At 42.2% G+C, this 24,206-nt stretch overlaps 1 protein-coding gene across 2 annotated transcripts in view; it reads left to right on the forward strand.

Moving 5' to 3' along the window:
- Positions 1-24,206, forward strand: part of IL17RB (interleukin 17 receptor B) — a 153,098-nt gene that overhangs the window by 90,166 nt on the left and 38,726 nt on the right. For both annotated transcript variants that reach the window (XM_069206441.1, XM_069206442.1), the window contains exons 7-8: positions 13,216-13,388; positions 22,988-23,053. In XM_069206441.1, coding sequence (XP_069062542.1) covers positions 13,216-13,388; positions 22,988-23,053 — 239 coding nt within the window. The remainder of the gene's footprint in view (positions 1-13,215; positions 13,389-22,987; positions 23,054-24,206) is intronic.

Raw genomic sequence — 24,206 nt, forward strand, 5'->3', positions numbered from 1 at the left:
TGAAAGAGAGCCTTTGGAGTGCACAAGATACCTGCCCTATCATCTCTGGCTCTAGACACTCTACAGGGTGTTATGCAGCTCTTTGTGAGGAGGAAGGCACAGCACTGTTCAGGTGTAAGTTTCAGCTCCTCCCTCCCATCTAGTCCAGGAAGGCCCATCAGCCCGGTTTTGAGCCAACAGGATGCAAATATCACTCCCCAGCTCTCTTTGTGTGTGACTGTCTAGAGGGAATGCACAAATCCCAGCTGTCACCCACCATAGATGTGTATTCAGAGACAGGTAGAGGCATAGAATGGTTAAGGAAATGCAAACTTTGTAAAAATATCATGCAACAGTGTATCAATGGGTATTATTAAAATACGCAATTCACAAGATAAACTGATAAGACAAAGAACAAAACATACATAGCCCCAGTTTCTTGATTAACTGCAGCTATATAATCAACAGAGGCATAACAATATGCTTTGTGGGTTAAAAAGCAACATTAACCATGTTCTTAAAGCGTGTCCTAAGTGCAAGGTGAACACATTGTGTGTGTGAAAAACATTAAACGGTGCAAGTGAAACACGTGAAAAGAGAGCGACACAGCGTATTGGAAATAATTCACTAAAATATTATGCCTGAATATTTTGAATATGATAACAATAATGCAGCATCATGTCATAAATTAAAGATCCAAATTTGTCTTGTCCATGTTGACCTCCTTTTGACCTGCATGACTACATGTCCTCATCAAGACAGGAGTGGCACACAAATGAAAGAAGTAGCCTAAAAAGAAAAATTCAAATGAACGTTTAACCCTAATACCTAACTCAATTAGAACTATATTAGATAAGGCAAGGGACACACTGAAAAGGTACCTGTGACAAATCCAGAGCACCTAGGAAAAGAATAGAGAATAAGGGCTAATGTTAGCCGCAACCCACTTAACTCTGATATAAAAATCTCTAAATATTTCATGAGTGTAAAACCACTCACTTGGAAAAACGTCCATTATGCGTGTGAACTCAGGAAATGAATCAGTGATGCTAGACAACCACATATAAGGGATAGCCCCTTCATCTCCAGTAAACGGTCAAAGGAATATCTGGGGATACACATAAATAGTTTTACAAATAGTTTTAAAATAAAAATTTAAAAGGAAGATTAAACACCACTTTCTATGCCCCCCCCCACCAGTAATGCCACTAACATGTGTAATTGAGCAGAAAGTGGCCGTGGTGCAACGTAATCACCTTTACAGCAACTGAACAGGAAACCGTGGCCTTTAATCCAATGCGACAGCCATGGGAATCAATCCCATTTCAGTTACGTCACGGTCACCCTGACTTTATTTAATTAAAAATTAATGATAAGTAAAAGTGTTAGGCTATGCTATGCGTGCTTGAGCATACAATACAACCACTACACCAAACCCCGTTGTAACCAGGGCAGAAACATGGTGTCCAGAAAGAGTTGTGCTGCTCGTGGCGGTATGCTTGTTTCAGCGGCGAGACTTGACTGAAATCAGTAAAAACCACCAAGTGAGACATAGTTAACTTAAAAAGGGCCTGAATGGTTCACTGATTAGACCGTGGGTCAATTACACAGCTGTGATTTATGTGATACCCCAGGGTATTTGGCGCATCAAATAGTATATTTTTAACACGGAGTATGTGCCACCTTCATTTCAAGGAACAGAAGGGGCCCAACAAATTGGTCCACAAGCAATTTAACAAACGATAATGTAATGAGTACTAGGCCGAACAAAAAACAAATATATTTTAGTGCACCAAGTGTAACCTAACTTCCTTCCAAGGGTGTCGACATAATGGGCCATGAACAGTTAACCAACCAGTGATGTAATGGGTATCCCACGGACACTAGTTCCCTTGCTTGAATGTAACATTGAGCGTCAGGCTAATAAAGGCCCATACCTTATTTGAAGCAAGAGTTTATGATGTTCACGGGGGGACCTGTTTCAAAAATGAAAGTTTAGCAAAGAAAAAAGGAGTAAATAGGGGGTAGGAAAGATAGAGATGGGATGGAAGAGGGAGAGAGAGAAATTGTCATTGCAGTGGTCTCTCCATGCAATGACTCCATAGAGTCAGACTAGCAATATGTTTGATGTGAATGTTATAGTAACTTTTGGATGCAGAACAGAACATAGTCTGGCCTAATGGTCAAGGTCTTGTGCTGTCACTTAGTAGGCTGAATTTTCAAATCCTAGTATCGCTTTTCAGTGTGTATCTTTACTAGTGTTTTGTTGGTTAAACCTTCCTAGAGATGAAACATTCACGTTTCTTTCCAATCACATGCGTGGGTTGACTGTCATAGGTATGTATAGAAGCATCACAGTAAGGAGTCACCTATGGCCCAAAGGTTAGGGGCACAGACCCTCACACTGAAAGTTGAGGGTTCTACGCCAGGTGTGCCCGTGGTCACTTTCCTTCTTTAATTTCTTTTAAACTTCAAAAGTTTAAGGTTCATACTGAAAGGTGATCTCATGCTTTTTTTATTGACAAATACATTTTTCTTAAAAATTTGTCCAGAAATATCTCATTCTAAGTATATCACTCATCAAAGCCTAAAAAATCTCTATCTCTATCTCTCCCTCCCACTCTCTTTCTCTCTTTCAAACTCTTTCTCCCACTCACACACCCACTCAGACCCTTATGCACCCACTCACAGACCGACTCAGACCCTCGCGTACCCACTCACAGCCAGCCTCAGATCATCACACACCTCCTCAAACACCCACTCAGACACTCACTTAGCCACTCACAGACCCACTCAGACCTATTCTCACACCCAGAGAGACAGACCGCGGCCAACTCCCACTGCGCACAGGCAAAGGCCATGTGCAGCGTGGGGTTGGGTGGTTAGAGGGATATTGACAACAGCGCACCTCCTATCTTTATTGGGGTTCACTATCAGCATGCTAAAGTCACACCTGACTCCTTCGCAAATGCTCAACTTCATTGGAACCATTCTGGACACAATACCTGGGAACCTCCCCTAGGAACGGAGATTCCAGGACATTCAGGCTATAATCCTGATTCTTTAGCCTCTGTCCTGGATCTCAGTGAAGATGACTTTGAGCTGCTGGCACTGATGGCCTCCTGCATCCTGTAGGTCAAGCATGCCAAGTGGTATATGCAGGGTCTGCATTTGGACCTGAGGTCTCACTGGGCACAGCATCAGAGGTACCTTTCTGATCACATCCAGATTTTAGAGGAGACTGCAAAACACTTGCCGTTGTGGTTGTTGGACCGTGATTGTATCAGCGGCAGGCCCCTGTCCCTACCACACCCAGAGTTAACAGTGGTGACCGATCTGTTACTTCCGGATTGGGGAGGCCACGTGGAAGAAGTGGAAATACGAGGCATCTGGTCTTAGGTGGAGACTTTGAAGGCCTTCCTACCATCCAATAAAGGGATGCTGAAACAGGTTCTCATGTACAATACTGCTGCCATGTGATATTACAAGAAACAGGGTGGATGGGGTTGTAGACTCTGTGTCAGAAGACCTGAGTCAGGAAGCCCATGGAAGTGACTGAAGCACCAGGGAATTTGCCCATGTGGTGTACCTAGAAGTATACCATTTGGTGGGATCTTTAAACACCAGGGCAGACAAATTCAGCCACTGATGTCTAGCATATTAACAATGGCAGTCACATCCAGATGTAGGTGAAGGTGTCTTCCACAATCGGGTAGAACTTCAGCTTTATCAGTTCGCTACAGCTGAGAACATGGAGTGTCAGAATTTTTGAGCACTGGAATTTGCAAGGTGTCTCTCCCTCAGGGGCGTGATCTGCCTAGAGTGGAATTTCCATGCTCTGAGTTCTAAAAGAAATTACCTGGAAAACATGGCCCAAGCACTGTATTGGAAAAGGATAGTGTGGCATCCAGAACTTCTAGGCATGAGCATCTGTCCTTGAATTAGGCTACAGCTTCAGGAGGCTCTTCTATCCCAGCAGCAGGGCAGGGTCCTGCACCCGGGCCTGTGGAATCTTCACATCCATGCTTGGAGACTGAGTGGCCAGAGATGACTGACTTTGATCTCCCACATTAGGTTGTAAATGTTATCTTGGAGCCAGGCATCTCTAGACAAAATCAGTATACGCCTTCCAGTGGGACATGGTTGTGGTTTGGTGCAGCACTCAACAGATTGTCCCACTTCAAGCCCAGGTATTGGAAATTTTACTTTTTGCATTGTCCCTAGCCCAAGAAAGATTTACTCCTCTCCTTTATCATGCCTCAGTGAAACCTTAACATGGCCCTTACCTTCCTGATCTGTATTCCTTTTGACCTGCTGCACAGATGTCCACTATGGTTTTTCACCCTCAGGGCAGTGTTCCTCATCATCGTAACATCAGAGTGGTGGTTGAGTGAGCTTTAAGCACTCTCTGCCAACCTGAATACACTACTTTCTTCCCAGAGAAGCTGGTAAGGAGAACCTGGGCTTCCTTTCTTCCAAAAGTGACGACTACCTAAGTTCTTTGCTCCACCTCACTCTGCAAGAACCCTGGATCCTCAAAGGGCTCTCAGTTTTTATATTGATTGTTTCAGAGAACATTGAGTGGACAATCAGTTTTTTGCGGAATTTGCTGAAGAGAAGAAGGGCAATGCAGTGTAGAAGAGAGCCATCTCCATCTCTTTGTGGATTGTGCTCTGCATTAAAATTTGTAACACATTGGCCAAGAAGAATCCCCTGCATGGTTTGTAGGCTTATTCCACTAGATTAAAGGCTCCTACCACTGTGCAGACATGAGGATTTCCTGTCCTGGATTTTCAATAGGCTGCCACATGAGCGTCACTCTATCTGTCCACATACCGTTACTGTTTAGACAGCCATGTCCATCAAGATGGGCATTTTACCCACTCGGTCTTCCGGGATGTCTTGGTTTGAACCAATTCACAGATACACCTCCTAGGAGGTACTGCTTTGCTACCTATTCAAAAGGTGAGGAATCTGCAGAAAAAACTATCAGAAAAAAGGTACTTAGCTTTGGTAATGGTTTTACTGATAAATACTCTATCTAACCGCAGATTCCACATCTACCCCACACATTCTCCCTGTTTTGTGAAGTTTACTCTTTTCTCCATTTATAAAGATTCCAAGGCTAGAAATCAGCCAATATGCTAATGGCCTCTGTGTCTGGGGTCTTGGACAGCCTGGAAAGCAACTGAAATCAGTGCATGTGAATGGCACTTAAATGCGGTTCTGCACCTCACTTTAGGAGTAAAACAATGTTGGCTCAAAAGTGCTCCTAAACAAAAAAGAGCATGCCTTTCTTAATACCGAACATCCCAGGACTCTGGTAATCTACATGTTACCTAAGATACACAAAGTTTGACCCATCCCCCAGGATGACCGATCATCTTTTGATGTATTTCACTTTTGAGATCACTATGTCAATCAATATACATCTTCTTGAAACTGTTTATTCCACCGACCCGTTCATATACATGAGACAGTATTCATCTCATACAGCAGATTGAAGGCTTACCATTCAGTGACACACACTCACTCATGTTTACTCATTCAGGCTCTTTAAAACAGGAGGCACTGCAGGTTATATTTAACATTCTTGATATCAGAGGACACCCACATGCAGTGCCCGTCTATGTCATAGTTGAGCTCAGAAGGATCGCCCTATCCAATAACCTTTTTCAATTCCTAAAGAGTTTTTATTTTAAAAGAAAAGGTGTAATCATGGGGGCTGGATTCGCTCCTGATCTAACAAATTTATTTATGGACAACTACAAGCATACATATTTCTATAATGATTCTAATCCCGCCATCCAAAGGACACTCATGTGGCGTTGCTATATTAACAACATATTTATGATCTGAGAAGGTGATTAGACTTCGTTCAACCAGTTTTTGACATGGTTCAATCTTAAGTCATTTGACATTCAGTTCACCATGCAAAGTGATATTTCCAGTACAGCTTTTTGGACTTTAATATCCAGGTTGAGGATAACTCTCTCTATATCACTCTGTACAGGGAACCCACAGAGAAAAACACACTACTGATGCATTCTTGCTCTCACCTGAGAGTCCTCAGGGATAATTCACGTAATGGGCAATTTTTAAGACTTTGTAGACATTGGACCAGCAAGTAGGACTTCTTCCAAGAATCCATTTTCTTTTTATTTCAAGCCTTCTACACAGAGGTTACCCTTCTAGAGACCTGATGCTCTACTAGTTCCCAAAACCAGATCCATAAGCCAAGAATGCCTGATTTTTTTCAGCACATTCAATACTGCCAGCAATGATATTGGGAAGATAATACTCAAGCATTTGCATCTAGTCAAAGACAAATTGAACAACACAGAACCCCCTAAGTGCTCTTGCAAGTGAGGTCCAAACATCAGTGATAAATTAGTTAGAGCAGCCCTCCCTTCCTCTAAACCCATAACCCATAACCCACAACTTACATTCTCAGTGGGGACTTACACCCCTTACCTGACATATATGTGGCCAGTGTTAGGCTTGCAGCTTCTATATTGAATTGAAAAACTTTGTACATGAGGATTTGAGTGTTGCTTTAAACTGTTTTTCCAACTGAAATATCAGTGGCTTTATATACGCTATTTGGTGCCCATGCAACTTAGTGAATAAACTTCCCAAAAGGTCAAGACAAGGATACTTCAACATCGCAGTCAGATACACTGCAGTACGGTAGGAGCTCCTCTGGTGGACCGTTACCAAGAACGTGGACACTCTTAAACAACATAAAGTGGCAAGTGATCCAGGTCTTTATACGCATCCCATGGGAAGGGAACCAACAGGCCAAACTATTTCTTCAGTAACATAAATGGATTGAGAGACTGAAGTCTATTGATCAAGAGTTAACACTTTTGAGGAATGGTGTCAACTTACTACCTTACATTTCCGAGTCTTGGTAGTCCCGTTTTTTTCTGAACTGTTTTCACTGAACTTTATATGACCATTGATTTTTCCATTGATTCTTTTATGTTTGTTTTCCAACTGTGTGATTTCAGTAATACTATTCTTCACATAGTAACATTGTTTCAGTAGTTCCTTTCCTCCAAATGCTTGATTTTCTGTTGGTGCATTTCTTGGAAGGGCTTCCCCTTTCTTTTGGAAAGCCAATATTGTTGGCTGTTTGATTTTATAACTATCAACGATCATTCGGGAGCGCGGCCAGGGGTAGGTTACCTACACGCCACCAGGACTATAGAAAGTTTTTGCAAGCCTGGCTAATGGCCTGTGTGATCCCATGAAGCCCGGTCCTGACTTGGGAGGGGTGACTAATAGGAACAGCAAGTTCGGGTCAGATGGGACTCATGTAAGTGACTGGTAACATTTTTACTGACAGTTTCAGATTGCAGGAGTCAATTTAAATTATTGAAGGAGAAGTTTAATGTACATTAGGTCCTGAAGAAGCGTCATAGGATCCTTTTGGACCATAGAGACGTGAAACATGTCGACCTCATTCTGAGGATGGTCTGGTAGTTCCTGGCCTCCTCTCTTCCTTAAAAAGTTGGTATAGAGTGGTTGAGCATTACCTCTATTTCACTCTCCTGTTACATTTTTAATCTTGGCCATCACCCAATATAGACAAATAAACTTAGTACTCAGTTAGGGTCTTGAGCCAATTTTAGTTTTTCTGTTTATCTCTCCTCTTTTTCTCCTTACTCACTCTTGGGGTTTGTGGCACCATCGAGAAAAGATCTCCGGCAAAGATCCCCCTACGGGGGTGCCCGTCAGACATTGCAGCGCCGGTCTGACGAGGAGCACGTCCGATGATGAAGCATGACACCCAATAGGGTGTGTGAGGACTCTTGATCCTAATAATTAGGACTCCCTAGTGTTTTCCCTGTCTCTCTTTTCTTTTTGGAACAGTGTATTTCATTGCATAGTGATTTTATAACTGTCCTAACTGTTGAACAATCTGTTGTCAGCATTTATTTCTTGAGTGACATGGTTTGCATATTTTATTAAGCAGCCCTTATTCTCTCTCTGCCTATTTCTTCTGTCTCTCATGAACACAGTCCAATATGGCACCCGTGCTTCATGCTCTCAGTGTCTCACTCCCTCTCTTTTTCGTCCCTCGCCCTCCCTTCCTCTGTTTCTATGTGCCGGGGTACTCGGTAGACATGACTCACCGCATAAGATGGTGTCCGCTTTCCAATTAGAGGCTTCATTTTAGTCCATTTTCTGTTTCTTTTTTTCTATTAAATACACACACTGGACTGCCTTTGGTGAAGCAACACATACAACTGTTACAGTTTTTTGGAGGTGCACGTTGAACCTGTTAGCGCCCCGGTCCTTAGTAAGTGAACTTATAAGGGGACGCGTATAGGCTGATGAACCTTTTGTATCGCATGGAGTATCCTAGCCATGCAGTGACCAGTATAATCAATAATCAATATACAAATCAATAACCACTAATCAAAACATTTATCAAATGTTAAATTGATATGCAATGAATGACCACAACTCAATATACGTTTTTAACAGTTTTATTTCCCTATTGGTTACAATTCTAAGGCATAATGTTCATTTAAACTTTATTTATTCAGCTCAATCTTAGTTCATTAGTGACCACCAATAACATAATCTAATCAGAACAGAACTTGAGAAAACATTTGCTCTAGAGCTTCAACATAAGCTAACAAAGATGAATGTCAACATTAATATCAGAGTTCCGCAATCAGTTCGTCAATTCATTTGTCACTAAATAATTTAGAACATGAATTTGGAAAAACATCTAGCTAAGAGAAAAACTATAAAACAGCACAGTTGGTACCTAGAAGAAAAGGCACAAAAGTTAATCAGTCACATTATCATAGCTACCTATCCACAGGATGGATCAGCAACAAAGTCAGTCTTCGCTTCAGGTCATCAATCGATCAGCAACACATCAGACTCTCAGAAGTTTGAGCCCAATGACAATGTGTTGAATCGCATCTTCTGACATCTAACACCTGCAGCAATTCTCCCTCACATCTGAAGTTTTAGCCCCTTCGTCATGACTTTTTATTAGAGTTTTTCAGTCCATCCCCAAATTCCTAATTGGTTCATTGATCACCAGTTATGACTCTACCCAATAATATTAACTTTGCATATCTATGAATTCCAACATTTCACAGTTCACAGTTCGTTGATTGGTTCTCTGTACAATGTCATCATCCGGCTCATCAGGTATCGAAAATGTTGCATCTTCTTCTCTAGTCAGTGTCCCTATTGTTCCAGTCCTGAGAAAGTACATCCAGTCTACTCTACACATAATTGTATCAACTCGATTCCATCATCTCCTGTCCGTCGGTACGTTGCAGAAAATTCTAGATAGGCAAACTTTAATATCCGTGGTTCAAGGTTAGTTCACATCTCAGCTTCAGTACAGTGTGCTTTTATTCTGCTTCGGCTTGAGGCCTGGCAAAACTAGGCCACAACTTTGGCTAAGTTAGCTCTACCATATAATGCAATACATCTCATTATGACACATTACTACTTTTTTTATTATAAATGTTCATTATTTTTCATTTTTTTAATCATTTTTAGTACAAGTCGTGAACTCGTCGTGGTCACATTTTCAAACGTGCACATTAATTTCTCTAGACTATACATTTTAGTTTTTCTCTTTATTTCTTAATAATGCATAATACTCAATAATTTTAGATAGCGTATCTGATTCAGCAAAACCTGAGGTATGTTTCATTCCTTGAGTGGATCGGACTTCCACGAGGAGTCTTGAGCTCTTGATGTTAATAACCACAGCTTTACTCTTTATTGCTTAATAATGCATAATACTCATTAATAATTTTAATTAGCGTATCTGCTTCAGCAAACCTGAGGTATGTTTCATTTCTTGAGTGGATCGGACTTCCACAAGGAGTCTTGAGCTCTTGATGTTAATAAACACCGCTTTTTTTTTTTTACAGACTAGTGGCTTTTCCTGCCCAGGTCGGCTCCTTGTTTCATTCAGGATCAGCTTTCCTTCATTCAGATTCACCACTGATCACATTAGATATTTTTGCCAGCCCTACATTGCTTGTTATTGTCCTACTTGCTTGGCATTCACATCCTGGCATGCATGGACATGTTAGCTTTGGTGTCATTATCTGTACCACAATCACGATATATTATTTTACATGTTGTTGTTTTATTGGCATGTCTGATTCCTGTATAAAATGAATCGTCTTGTGCTTCTGTTACCTCTGAGTATGGGGATCTTTGTAAGGCAGGAGTCGTACATTTCACCTATTCACCTTAATTCTGAGATAGGGGTTTCAGCTCTCCGTTTTAAAGTAGATGTGTGCATGGGGGATTGCTAGTTTGCCACGGATTTGAGATTTGGAAACATTAGCCACATGCTCCTGGCATGTTCAGACCCTTTCTCATCGGTTGATTACCACTTGCATGTTTTGTAATTTGACAACAGGCCTTTTGCTCTGGTCCTGTGTATCACCTTTTTTCTCAGTTTAAGTTTAATTTTCCTTGTTGTCTTGTTTATACCAACTGCCCTTTTTCCTGCTCATATCCGCTCTGCTGAGGGATACTGCCTCTTGCTAGACCAGGTGTGCTTTTGGAATGCCTTTGCTTGTTTTCTATCAAACTCACTTGTAATCTATAGCCTCCAGACATTTCTTCTCTCTTTCAGGTAGCACATTGGTACTCAAGAAGACTCTTTCTAAATCTCTATATAAAGGGTCAAAATGGATGGCATGTCTTTATATCAACACATGTTCTTGAAAGGACGTTCAGTGTTGTGTAATTGCGTGATTCCGTATTCTCGAATACACAGTTTACATCCTGTTGGCGGATTTCATCGTATACTTTTATTTTTTGTGTGTTGTGCACTGTATACAATCATACCAGCTCACTTGATCACTTTTGCACTGTGCCGTCACTTGTAGCACCTTCATATATGTGGGAATTGGCACATGAGGAGTCTTCAATATGATTAATCCAATCAGTAATTTTTGAATTTCCTTTGTGGTTTGTGTTTTTTGATCTTCATTGTTTCTTTGTTACATTTTTTAGGAGTGAAATGTTTCATTCTATTTATTTTATATATTGCCTTGAGTGATTGCCTTTAGAGCAGTTTACATTATAACATCAAAATCGCACAATGCCACCTGTCTGCTTGCAGAGGTACTGGTTTAAAAGTTTACAGATCCAGTCTGATGCCTGGGGAATAGTCAAAGGTGAGGAATTTGCAGTTCGAAGGAGTATTTACCAGAAAGTGTTTCTGAAGGTAAGTAACTTGTCCAACTGTACTTTTAAAAATAGACCATAGACATCTGATCTGATTTGGAGGTAGCAAAAAGTCCTCATGGGAGGAGCAGTATGTGAAGCTGCAGAAATTTGGTACAGCTGACTTCTGAATTTGTTCATGTAAGAGCAGAATCCTTTGATACCTTGTCAGTCGTCCTCCATTACATCAAATCAAAAATATTTTGGGAGACAAATATTGTGTCAAATATATTGTTGATGTAAAAAACATATATACATATTACCCAGTAGCCGTCGCCAGTTGGTAGTTATAGGTAGAACAAATTTTCCATAGGAAATTTAATTTTTGGCTTGCTAATAACTTTGCCACTGTTTGACAAATCTTCACAAACATTTTGAAATAAAAGTGACATCATTGCTTCTTCCTGGAAAGTTTTGGGGTGATCCGTCAAGCAGAGGCAGAGAAAAAGGAGGAACTCATAACGTATTTTTTCAGTGCAATTTTCCAAAGAATAATTAGATATAGATACAGGCTCAAAGCAACACCCATTGCATGCCCCTCTGATGCAGAATATTGCGTCATAGGAGCCCATATTTGCAAGGAGGCATAACATCACAAAAAGCAGCTTTATGCCTCCTTGTAAATATGGAGCAGAGGTTAGCGTCACTGTAGCGTCACGTAAAGTGATTCTCCAGGGGCGCTAGGGGCTCTTAGATCTGCCCCTAAGTCAGATGTCGTTTGCCTTGTAAAACTGAGACCCAGCAGCACAGTGCTCAAAAATGAAATATGCAAAATGCAAGCTGTTTGTTATCAGTCTTTGTTGTAGTTCTGGATGCAAGCGTCCTCTATTGGATGAGCTGATGCCATGGTAGGTCTGATTAATGTATTTTGAAGCTGCCTAGATTTACGAGATTTCATAAACCTGAGGCAGCGCCAGAATGTAACGCAACCCCAGGGGTGGCGTTAGCAAGGCGCAACGAGGAAGAATACTTTAATTCCTCCTCAATTTTAGCTTTTTCTATGTGTGCTGCATTCTGCAGCAGCAATAGAAAGAGCCAGAAATTATTGTTTATGTGCAGGAAGGTGCACCTTCCCGCACATAAACAATCACACCCCTCAACGCAGACATCCTTGCACAATGGTGCCAGGGTGCCTGCGTTGGGGCTGACAGCTAAATTTAGCACTAGCACAGGGGACAACACAGGGGTGCCCCGTATTCAATTAAATACAGCGCATCTCTGCATTGTGAAAATGACAGAGCGCGGCGCTGCCAATTTTTGCACAGCATCGTGCTCTGTCATTTTCCTATAAATATGGGCCTTAGTGCCAAGCTAAGCACTTTAGTTTCAAAATCTCTTTCATTTTTGCTTTCATGCTTCCACACTTAATTAGGAGTATCATACAGCTGTCTTCCAGCTCTCGTCATCAGGTTCAGTCCCAAGTGATAAAAGCTGTTGCTGTGCAAAAATGGCATTTGGCTTTTGCACTGCCTTGGCTTGGGAGCACGTGTGGCTAACTAACAAATAAGTAAAATGTGCTGATTTATATAGCCAGCAACCATGACGGTGGAAAGGCACATGCAGGGAGCAATGATTGATAATCCCTTGCTGCCCAGAGGTTGGAAATGCCAGCTATTCAGGTTTATAAAATAATGGAAACTATGCCAAAGATAGATTTGCTGTACATGGGCTCTCGGAGACCACACATTCACAAGAGCCCATTTACAGGTGTGTTAATTTGGACAATTTTGAATACTGGAACTGAACTGCACCACCCATCTCATTGGCTCATTCAAAGGTCCCAGGCCAGTAACTGCACAATGATCTATGGTGCCTATAAATTCTTAATTCTTACACATCTTTATGTAATCAAAATCAGATAAGCATAATAAATGATGTGCACAACCTGTTGTGCTATATCATGGTTTTGTGATCATTTTTTTGTGTGCAAATTAAGAATTTAACTTTAAGCTGAGGGCATGTGTAAACCCATGTTTTGTTTGTTTCCAATATTTCGCACAGGAATACCTTGGAATCCAAATATTACTGCCTGTATCCTAGAGAAGAATGTGGAAGTGAATTTTACAGCACACAGTCCTGGAACAGAACATATTATCCAGCTGCACAATTGCTTATCACCGTCAGAGTTGCCAAGCCCCAGCTGTACATTGATTGATCTCTATAAAGTTACTGAGGTAATGAAAATGCATATATATATACCTCCTCTTCCATGTACTGTTCATGAACTCACAAATAATGCCATAGATGACATTTCAAATGACATGATCAGCGACAACGCTGGTAATAACATATCTCATCACCAATGACATCATCAGTGTCATGAAGTTGTAAAGATGCAATCCTGTTTTCAGTTATCAAATGGCTCTAACACATGATGTAGCCTTTTGATAAACCCTACACTTAGTCCTCATGGTGCTAGCAGCCACTGGGAATGAACAATGGCAATCTTTCAGCCAAGTAGGACAGATTTGTGGCCTTGAGTGCAGAGGTCAGTATCTTATTGATCTTCACCAGTTGCGAGGAGACTATCTTGAGCAGAAAGCTCAGGAATGATAACTCTTTGGATGGCATGATGAACACCTTCTTCATGTAGACCATGTAGCCTAGTCCCAAAAGAAGAAAGAACTGTCAAGTTGTTTTCAATAAAGAAGTTCTGATATGACAATGGCATAATCAAGACATTATCTGTTTCAGAACACATACTTTTATGTGATATAGAGAAAGACCTTTCCTTCTTATGTATTCTGTGTGTTTTCCTTTGGGTTAAGAACAGGATCTTTCTCTGCATGTCTCTCATATCTGAGGAGAGACCAGTTTCCTTTTTTGAGGGGTGGGTGGTCTGGATTTTGACTCCTAATATCTAAAGTGCTGGGCCAAAAGAATGTGGATCCTTTGATAATTAGTTTTTTGCATGCATTAGACCAGATTTATCCCCAAAAGTGAAGTTGTGTTCAACAGTGACATCTGCATCCCACATGTCGATGTGCACCCCAAATATTAAGGCAGAGGCATGTTCTGAAATTGAGAAGATAGATCAACAGGTTAAGGAGCCCCCAAATGATCCAATGAAAAAAACCTTAATGTAAGGAGGGCAAACAGAATGCTCATGTCTGAGGCACACATAATAAAGAAACATATGTTAATATCATTTTGTGCTTGACTTGGGAACCAGCATGGACAGATTAAAAATAAGCAGCAAATTGTCAAGTTTTCAGAAACCTGTAGAAATAAAAAATATTCTGTGTGGAACAAGGAAGTAAGTTCTACAGAGAGAGGACAACACAAATAAACTCTGTCCCCCAAATGTTACCAAGGTAGTTAAAGAATTAAAGAATTGTACAATCTTAAGAGGTTTTTACATCTAAAGACAATGGTGTAAAAAAGAGATGAAATATGTGTAGTACAAAGGGCATTACAGTAGATTCTTATTGAAGCAGTAGCCAATGCAGCACACATGGAAAGATTAAAAAGATAGGTGAAATTAAGAAGATATTTCAACTCATTGTGCCTCTCCTGGGGAGGTGTAAGGTTTTAACGCTTCCCCAGCCTTACAAATTCTTGTAAATCAGGGGATGTGTCAAAATCCATGGGTGCTGCGTGGGAACACCCACAGAAACACCCACAGAATGCATCCCTAACGCAGAGTAAAGCAACTCAGCGATTTGCACTGCATTGCTTACTCTATATAGATGAGGACAGTCAAAGCGACAAAAATGGCTTTGCGTGGCCTTATAGATAAAATTTGGAGGTTTGTGCAGCCATTGCGTTACAAAAAGTGACTAAATGATGATGCAAGGGCCTAATAAATATGCCCCGAAGAGCATTATAGTAGTCAAGGCAGGAATGCACCATTGCACAGGCCTTTGCAAATTTCTGCTCTTCATGTAATGTAGGCAGAATTTTTCTCAAACCTCATGGAGGTAAAAAAGCCAGGTGCAAACAGTTTTGCAATCTCCCCCATGCAGTCCAATTTACTAACATAAAACCAAGATTTCTTAGTGAATTTACAGGGACTGAACATTCTACTATTGATATAGGCCATCAACACTGAGACCATCTAGAAGAATCGCACATGAAAAATAACTCTTTCGTGTCTGTATTCAATTTAGGACAGTTATTTCTCAATGAAGAAGCTATTTCTTCCATACAGTTATAGAAATGTTTTTTTCCTGGTGGCGTGGCACTTCTTACATTTGTTATTTGGGTGTTGTCTGTGGCGGTCATAAGGTCCAATCCAACCCAGAGGTACCTTACTGCGTCCATTCAGAGGGGAGGTGGCCAGATCTTTTACTCCAATTTTGCATAATCATGAGAATAATATAGAGTGAGATAGCATATCAGATGTTGTCGATAAGTCCAACATGACAAAGGCTCATACCCCACCCTGTCCTGTATCAACCAGAGCCGATTTATCAAGGCTATACTGCCATTTTAGTAAAACTGAGGTGGCAAGATGAGGTGACCAATGAGTTTTAGAGAATCAAGAAAGCTTCTACGGTAAACCTGAACCCAAGACTTTCAACAGTTTTCAGTGGAAGAGGAGGGGTTCCTATGGTAGGGGATTGTATGTGATTTATTAGAAAAGAATTTACAGGAATACCGTAACTGAGAAATTATTTCACCTAACCTGTTTAAAGAAAATTTGTTTAATAGCATTTACCATTTCAAAGAAAGCAATATATATATATTTTTTCAAAATTGGTTTTAGCATGCTTATTATTTAAGGTGTAAATGCAATGGTAGTAGCTCTTAATTTTAGAAACATTTTTTAGGACATTATTTTGGAATTATATATTTTTCATTTTCAAACAATTAGGCCCAGATTTAAGAGAGCATTGCACCATGCTAACATCACATTAGCGTAATTATTTTTATGCTAATGTGGTGTTAGAAGGCCAGAAACGCTGCGCCATATGTACAAAGTGGCGCATGCATTGTGCCACTTTGTAACCCTGCGCCACGTTAGAACTGCACCAGCCATAATGTAGGCAAAGGGGGCATCCCCCCATTAGGGATGGCCAAAGAAAATGGCGCAAGGAAATCTAAGGATTTCCTTGCGCCATGTTTTGACACTTTTAATGCCTGCTCAGAGCAGGCATCAAACGGAGGCTTCCATTGGTTTCAGTGGGCCTCTGGGTGCTTTGCAGGATTAGCGTAATTTTTTTTTACATTAATCCTGCAAAGCACCGGACTAGCATAAAAAATGATGACACTACTACCCCTGACTTCTGCGTTGGTGCACAGTATTTTAAATACGGCACACACATGGTAGCTTTAAGGGGGCGCTAAGGGGCACAAGAAAAGTGGTCCTGCTCTAGGTGCAGGGCCACTTTTCACAAATCTGCCCCTTACTTTGGATGCTTTTGATTTGCTGACCCCGCTCCATCCCTAGACACCATTCCATCCCTGATGTTCTCACCATTCCATCCCTGACCTCCTCACAACCAATAAACATTATCCATAACTAATCCCTAAAGTCAACTCACCATACCTAAATTACACCCAGCTTTGACCTTCAAACTCCATGTTAGAAATGGGGTCTCTGGTTAGCTGTCAGTTTGCACTCTGCCCAAGCAGGGACCCTCACTCTAGTCAGGGCAATGGAGAAACACACTTAGATACGCCTTGCTTACCCACTTGGTAGCTTGGAACAAGCAGTCAGGCTTATCTCAGATGCAGTGTGTAAAGTCTTTGTACCAACACACACAGTAATACAGTGAAAACACTGCAAAATTGACACCACACCAGTTTAGAAGAATAGGCAATATTTATCTAAATCAAACAAGACCAAAACGACAAAAATCCAACATACACAAGTCAAGATATGAATTTTCAAAAGAATAAGAGTCTTACTCCATAGAAAACAATGGAAACGTTGATTTTCCACAAAGTACCTGGTGTGTGTCAAAAATAAAGCTGCACGGGCGAGTGTGCTTTGGAAAAGTTAGCGATGCGTTGATTCCTGACTCGCAAGTGAGGCCATGCATCGTTTCTTTTCTGGTCGGGTAGTGCGTCATTTTCCTCCCTCTCAAGAGAGCACTGCGTCGATTTCCAGACAGGGCACTTCGGATCCACACAGGTTCACGATGACTTTGACGCCCAAGGACAATATGTGAGAAATCCAGTCAAACTGTGTTAGAAAACTGCATGGGGTTTGCGTTGTTATCAGCAGCCGCAAGCGGGTATTGCATAATTTCTCCAACCGCAATGCATCCACCTTCCAGCCGTGATGCAGGTGGAGTGTCGATTTCAGCTGCAAACCGGGTGGTGCATTGTTTATGAGTAGCATTGCAGATGGTGTGTTGAAAATTTGCCAGCACGCCGTTCTGTGCGTGGATTTCAGCTCTTGTTCTGCCAACTTCACCTTTCAAGGGCCCAGGGACTGGATAGGGCACCATTTGTCAGGAAGGGGTCTCAGCAGAGAGTCCAGGTGCTGGCAGAGGAAGTCTTTGATGGCCCTGACACTTCAAAAACAGGAGGCAAGATCAACCCAAGCCCTTGGAGATTCTTCACAAGCAAAAATATACCACAAAGTCCAGTCTTTGTCTTCTTTCAGGCAGAAGCAGCAACTGCAGGCCAACCCAGCAAAGCACAATCAGAGGCAAAGGGGCAACACTCCTCCTCCAGCTCTTCTTCTGGGCAGAGGTTCCTCTTGAATCCAAAAGTCCACTACTTATGCCCCTTTCTGCCTTTGAAGTAGGCAAACTTCAAAGGAAAGTCTCTGTTGCTCACAAGATCCTGTCTTGCCCTGGCCAGGCCCCAGACACACACCAGGGGGTTGGATGCTGCATTGTGTGAGGGTAGGCACATCCCATTCAGATGTAAGTGACCACTCCTCCCTCCACTCTAGCTTAGGTGGCTCATCAGGATATGCAGCCTACACCCCAGCTCCCTTTGTATAACTTTCTAGAGGAGATTCACAAACAGCCCAACTGTCAGTCTGATCCAGACAGGGAATTCACAAACAGGCAGAGTCACAGAATGGTTAAAGCAAGAAAATGCCTACTTTCTAAAAGTGTCATTTTCAAACTAACAATCTAAAAACCAACTTTACTAAAATATGTATTTTTAAATTGTTAGTTCAGAGTCACCAAACTCCATATTTTCCACCCACCACCTGGAGGAAAACAACACTCTGGACCCATCCAAATCCAGCTATCGCAGCAATCACAGCACCGAGACCGCCCTCATCGCTGCCACCGACGACATCCGGTCCCTCCTGGACAAAGGCGAAACTGCAGCCCTCATCCTCCTTGACGTCTCGACTGCCTTTGACACCGTCTGCCACCACACTCTGCGCAAATGCCTCCACGACGCAGGGATCCAAGACAAGGCCCTGGACTGGATCACCTCCTTCCTCTCCGACAGAACACAGAGAGTCCACCTCCCTCCTTTCCTATCTGAAGCCATCAAGACCAACTGCAGCGTACCACTGGGCTCCTCTGCCCGACACTCTTCAACATCTACATGGCACCGCTCGCGAAAATAGTCCAATTTCACAACCTCAACATCGTCTCTTACGCCGACGACACCCAGCTGATCCTCTCCCTCACCAAGGACCCCGCCACCGCCAAAACCAACCTCCACGAAGGTATGAAGGCCGTCACCAATTGGATGAAGAACAGTCGACTAAAACTAAACTCAGATAAGACAGAGGTCCTCATCCTCAGCCCCACCCCCTCCGCTTGGGACGCCTCCTGGTAACAGCCCACGCTGGGAGCCGCACCAGCGCCCACCAACCACGCCCGAAACCTGGGTTTCATCCTTGACTCATCGCTCTCCATGACCCAACAAGTCAACGCCGCCTCATCCTCCTGCTTCAACACCCTCCGCATGCTCTGCAAAACCTACAGGTGGATCCCTACCGAAACCAGAAGGATGGTTACCCAGGCCCTCATCTGCAGCAGACTGGACTACGGCAATGATCTCTACGCGGGAACCTCAGCAGCTCTCCAGAAAAGACTGCAACGGATACAGAAGGCCTCTGCACGCCTCATCCTCAACATCCCCAGCCACATCACAGCCCACCTGAGAGACCTACACTGGCTCCCCATCAACAAAAGGGTCACATTCAAACTCCTAACCCACGCCCACAAAGCACTCCACAATGCTGGACCAGCATACCTCAATGATCGTCTCACCTTCTACACCCCGAACCGTCAGCTCCTCTTCGCTGACCTCGCCATCGCCACCGTCCCACACATCACATGACAACAACTGGTGGCAGATCTTTCTCCTACCTCGCTGCCAAGACCTGGAACACCCTCCCCATCCACCTATGTCAGACAAAGGACCTACTGACCTTCAGGTGACTCCTCAAGACCTAGCTGTTCGAGCAATATCAGCTCGTCCCCCCTCAAGTGCATAGAGACCCTCACGGGTGAGTAGCGTGCTCTACAAATGCAATGATTGATTGATTGATTGATTTCTATCTGCTCTCAAAGGGAATTTGCACTTTAAAAATATTGAAGGCAGCCCACATGTTAACATATGAGAGAGAAAGGCCTTGCAACATTGAATAACGAATTTGGCAGTATTTTACTGTAAGGACATGTGAAACACATTAGTACATGTCCCACCTTTAACATACACTGCAGCCTGTCCTTGAGCTATCTAGGGCCTACCTTAGGGGTGTCTTATATGTATAAAAAGGGACGGTTTAGGCCTGGCAAGTAGGTACACTTGCTAGGTCGAATTGCCAGTTTAAAACTGCACACATAGACACCACAGTGGCAGGTCTGAACCATGTTTACAGGGCTACTTATGTGGGTGGCACAATCAGTGCTGCAGGCCCACTAGTAGCATTTGATTTACAGGCCCTGGGCACCTCTAGTGCACGTTACTAGAGACTTACTAGTAAATCAAATATGCCAATCAGGGATAAGCCAATTACACATACATTTTACACAGGGAGCACTTGCACTTTAGCACTGGTCAGCAGTGGTAAAGTGCCCAGAGTGCCAAAAACAGCAAAAGCATAGTCCAGCACAGAGTCAAAACATGGGAAGCAGATGAAAAAAAGACGGGAGACCACGCCAAGGATGCCAGGTCTAACATTCCACCTATCCCTGAACCCTAAAAGCCCTTTTTACCCTTAACTCCACCCATCCCTGAACCTTAAAACTGCTCACTACCCCTAATATCCACAATTTCCAGCCATCCCTGATCCCTAATAACTCCCCACTCCTAAATCACACCTATGCCTGACCCCTAACTTCACCCTTCCCTGAACGCCAAAAGCGCCCTCAGAACCCGACTCATCCCTGACCCCTAAAAGCACTCAATAACCCTAAACTCTACTCATACATGAACCATCAAAAACCCCTTTCTAAATCTAAACTCCACCCTTCCCCAAACCCTAAAAACCCTTCACCCTGCCCATAAATTCCACCCATTTCTGGCCCCTAAAACACCTGACCACACCTAACCACCCCTAAACTCCACTAATTCATCAGCCCTAAAAAGCCTTTCCTACCATTAAACTCTACGAATCAGTGAACCTTAAAAACCACCACAGCCCTAAAATCCATCCATGCGTGAACCCAAGGAACATCTTTTTATCCCTAAACTCCACCCATCCTTTACCTCTAAAAATAAAAATCCTCATTCCTGAACATTACCTGTCTCTGAACCCAAAAACTCCCCACTGCCCCTAAACTGTACTCATGTTTAATTTAATTTTTGATTTTTCCTTTAAATTATCTTTCATAACAAATATTTCCATTAATTTTTTATTTATTTGCATTTCCTTAAAATTGTCTTTCCTTAAAATAGTTTTTCCATGATTTGGTTTCCTCCAATGTTGTTTCTCAGTTTTTGTTTTTCCATTATTTCATATACATAAATGATAAGGATCGAGTAGGAATCACACCCGAGATCGCCTGCACCACCCATCACCAAAACCTTCATTTTGATCCGTTTTTAGCTTGAGCCACTCGCCCTTAATTCATTCAGATGATTTCAAGTTGGAACATTTGTGCCAATGAACTACAGATCCTTATTCGCAGGAGCAGTAAGGTGTCATATAGAAACCAAACCCACGAGATTGGAAGAGTTCATCCTGGGGGACCAACCAAGATTTTGAAGAAGTAGGAGACACAAAGATGATCAGTCTTAATAGGTTAGCTGAGTGTAGCAGATAAGACAGAAGTTTTTCTATATTTGGAAACTGATTCTGCAGAAAGGCGTTAAACCAAGACAGTGCAGTACCTGCAATGCTAAAGTCATTACGTCTGAAAACAAGCAATCTACTGATCTCTGTGGGTTGACTTATGAGCGTTCTCAGATGGTGCTCAATAGCATCACCTACCATTAGTGCTATTAGTGTAAAATAATCTGGATCGAGTCTGTTGCCTAGGGAAAAATCAAAGCTGAGTAATGTGCGGAAAGATGAATCCACCCCCAGGGTGTATCATCAATTCACGTAGAGATCTAATGGGTGCACCTTGCCCACCTATGTCCCCATAAATATTTTTATGAACGAAGTTCATGAACTGGATAAGTTGATTGGTGAACCTTTTAACAGCTGCTGGCTAACAAATGGAACAACTTGTCAGCCCCTCATGTTTTGAACCAGCAGAGCCAGTTTGCAAAATATGTACTTATAGATTGATCCACAAAATGTGAAGTAAATGGTATTCTGAACTACCTCATGAAGATTAATGATGTAAGTCACAACTTGTAACTTACTGTAATAGGAAGCCATGCAAGGGATGGTTGCCTTCAGGATTAGTAGACTACCATATCCATGGTCGCATTTAAATAAAAAATGTTTTTTTTTTAAATGCACCCAGTTTCCCTTAATGGAACATAGCTGTATTTAAAATAAAAAAAAAGACTTAAAACAATGTGTGAAAGTTGGCAGTGGTACCCTGAACCACTGCCTTTCCCCAACATCATTTTTGTTTAATTCACAAAAGGAAAGGGGTTCCATTGGAACCCATTCCCTTTTGTAAATGGATTAACAGCTCAACTCTGTTACTGGTAAATTTGTAAAAATGTTACAAATTGATTACAGTTGCAAAACATGCGTGGTGCATGGACATTCATATGCAACCATCTATAGGTTTCGATGCAAAGCCCTATTTACAAATATTCATAGACAGGGATTTGTGCAAAAATTCTACCTTTCCCCCGGGAAGGTGCAACACGGAGAAATGTTTTCATAAAGCACACATACAAATTGGGAAACGTGTCAAGGATAGTTTTCGTACTATCCTTCCAATACAAAAACTACTAACAGAGCGCATGCAAAGGTGCGTGTGTATTGGTGCAGAGCCCCCAGATGTACATCAGTACCGGGAGTGAGGAAAAACGTGCACGACCTTAGCAGGTATGGAACTGTTCTGCTGTTTCACTTTCAAAATACACATTACAACTTCTCATCCTCTTGTTAAATCAGCAATGAGGGGTTGTTTTATAGCATTTTATGCGAGCGCCTGCTTTGGGGGAAGCAATGCAGTTGGATTGCATTGTATTATTTACCATTACAAAGGCTCATGCAGTGCGGGGCGAGCTCCTATGCAATCCTTAGTAATTGTAAACCTAAATTGTGAAGGATTAATTGCTAGAGATATTTTTGGAAGGCTTGGTGCACGTTTGTAGAGTTATTAGTAATCAAGAAAATACCTTTGCTATTAACTGATCAGTTTACAACTACAGTATCGCTTTGGCGACTTTAATAAATGTATGTGTCTGTTTATGTGTGTTTTATGGTTTGACCGAGTTTATCTAATTGATTTTAATATACTTTATAATTTGTATTGTACTTCAGAATAGCAAATCAAGAATATCCCTATTGATAAACGGCACTACTGAACTTGCATATGCTGTTGTCGTGGTAAGTTTACATATATATGTACCTCTTTTAAAATAACCTAAGATTAGCAAGTCAACGCTTGGGTGCATGTCTCTGTGTGTCTCCATTTGAAAAAGCTTTGGGCCTCATTTATGAGGCCCTAGTGGCACACTGTGCCACCAGTCCTTCATTTTTTTACGCTCCAGTGGCGCATTGTGCCGGCCCATGTTTACGAGGCCATGAAAAGCCACCTTGTATGGCTTTTCTTGACTTTGTAAATATGGACCCCTTTCACGCATAAAACGTGAAAGGGACACTCCATGGGTGTTACTGTGGGTGTTCTCATGCAGCACCCTTGGAGTTCATTGGAATCTGATGCATTCACAGATTTACAAGTCTGGTAATGCGTCAGATTCCTATGCCACCACAGGCATAGAGGTAAGAGTGATGCCAAGAAGAGAAATATTTTTATTTCTACCCATTTTCCCTCTTTCTATGTGTGCTGCATTCTGCAGCACAAACAGAAAGAGCAAAACACCTCTAGTGGTTATTTTTTGTGCAGGAAGATGTTCACTCCTGCACAAAAACAATTATCCCCACAATGCAGGCAACCTTGCACCATGGTACAAAGGTGCCCTCATTGGTGCATGGAGGCAATGTGTACGCCAGAACAGGGGGAGAGGACAGAAAGGCACTGTATCTTGTAGATACCAAGCATTTCTGTCCTTTCCAGGTGGTGCAGGAAGGCACTTGCTGTGCCTCCCTGCACCACAGGCCTTGTAAATGAGGCCCGTTGTGCGCAAACAATTTGTAAAGAACCAGATACAAGCACATTGATGCAAGTAATACGTAATCAATACTCAGTCTAGAGATATACATGCAGGAATATCATTTAATTTGTAAAATATATCTTTATATGTTCCTAATCGTTTGGAAATCCCATGTTAATGACCCCCCCCCCCTACTTTATGTGTGACCCCACTTGAGGGCAGATATACACTGCTTCAGGTCTGTACTGAAGAAGCAATACAAGTTGTAGGATCTTCATTGGAATGGATTGATTCTCGGCTCTGACAAGGGGGAGCTCACTGGTAATATAGTGGGAAGCTCTGGAAGTTGCCTGCTAGCCTGAGTTTGATTGGCAGGAGGCTTTGTGGGAGAGTTCACATGAGGCCCTTCCCATAAGGGAATGGAG

Source organism: Pleurodeles waltl, chromosome 9 (genome assembly GCF_031143425.1).
Source record: "Pleurodeles waltl isolate 20211129_DDA chromosome 9, aPleWal1.hap1.20221129, whole genome shotgun sequence".
In the NCBI taxonomy this organism is placed as follows: Eukaryota; Metazoa; Chordata; class Amphibia; order Caudata; family Salamandridae; genus Pleurodeles; species Pleurodeles waltl.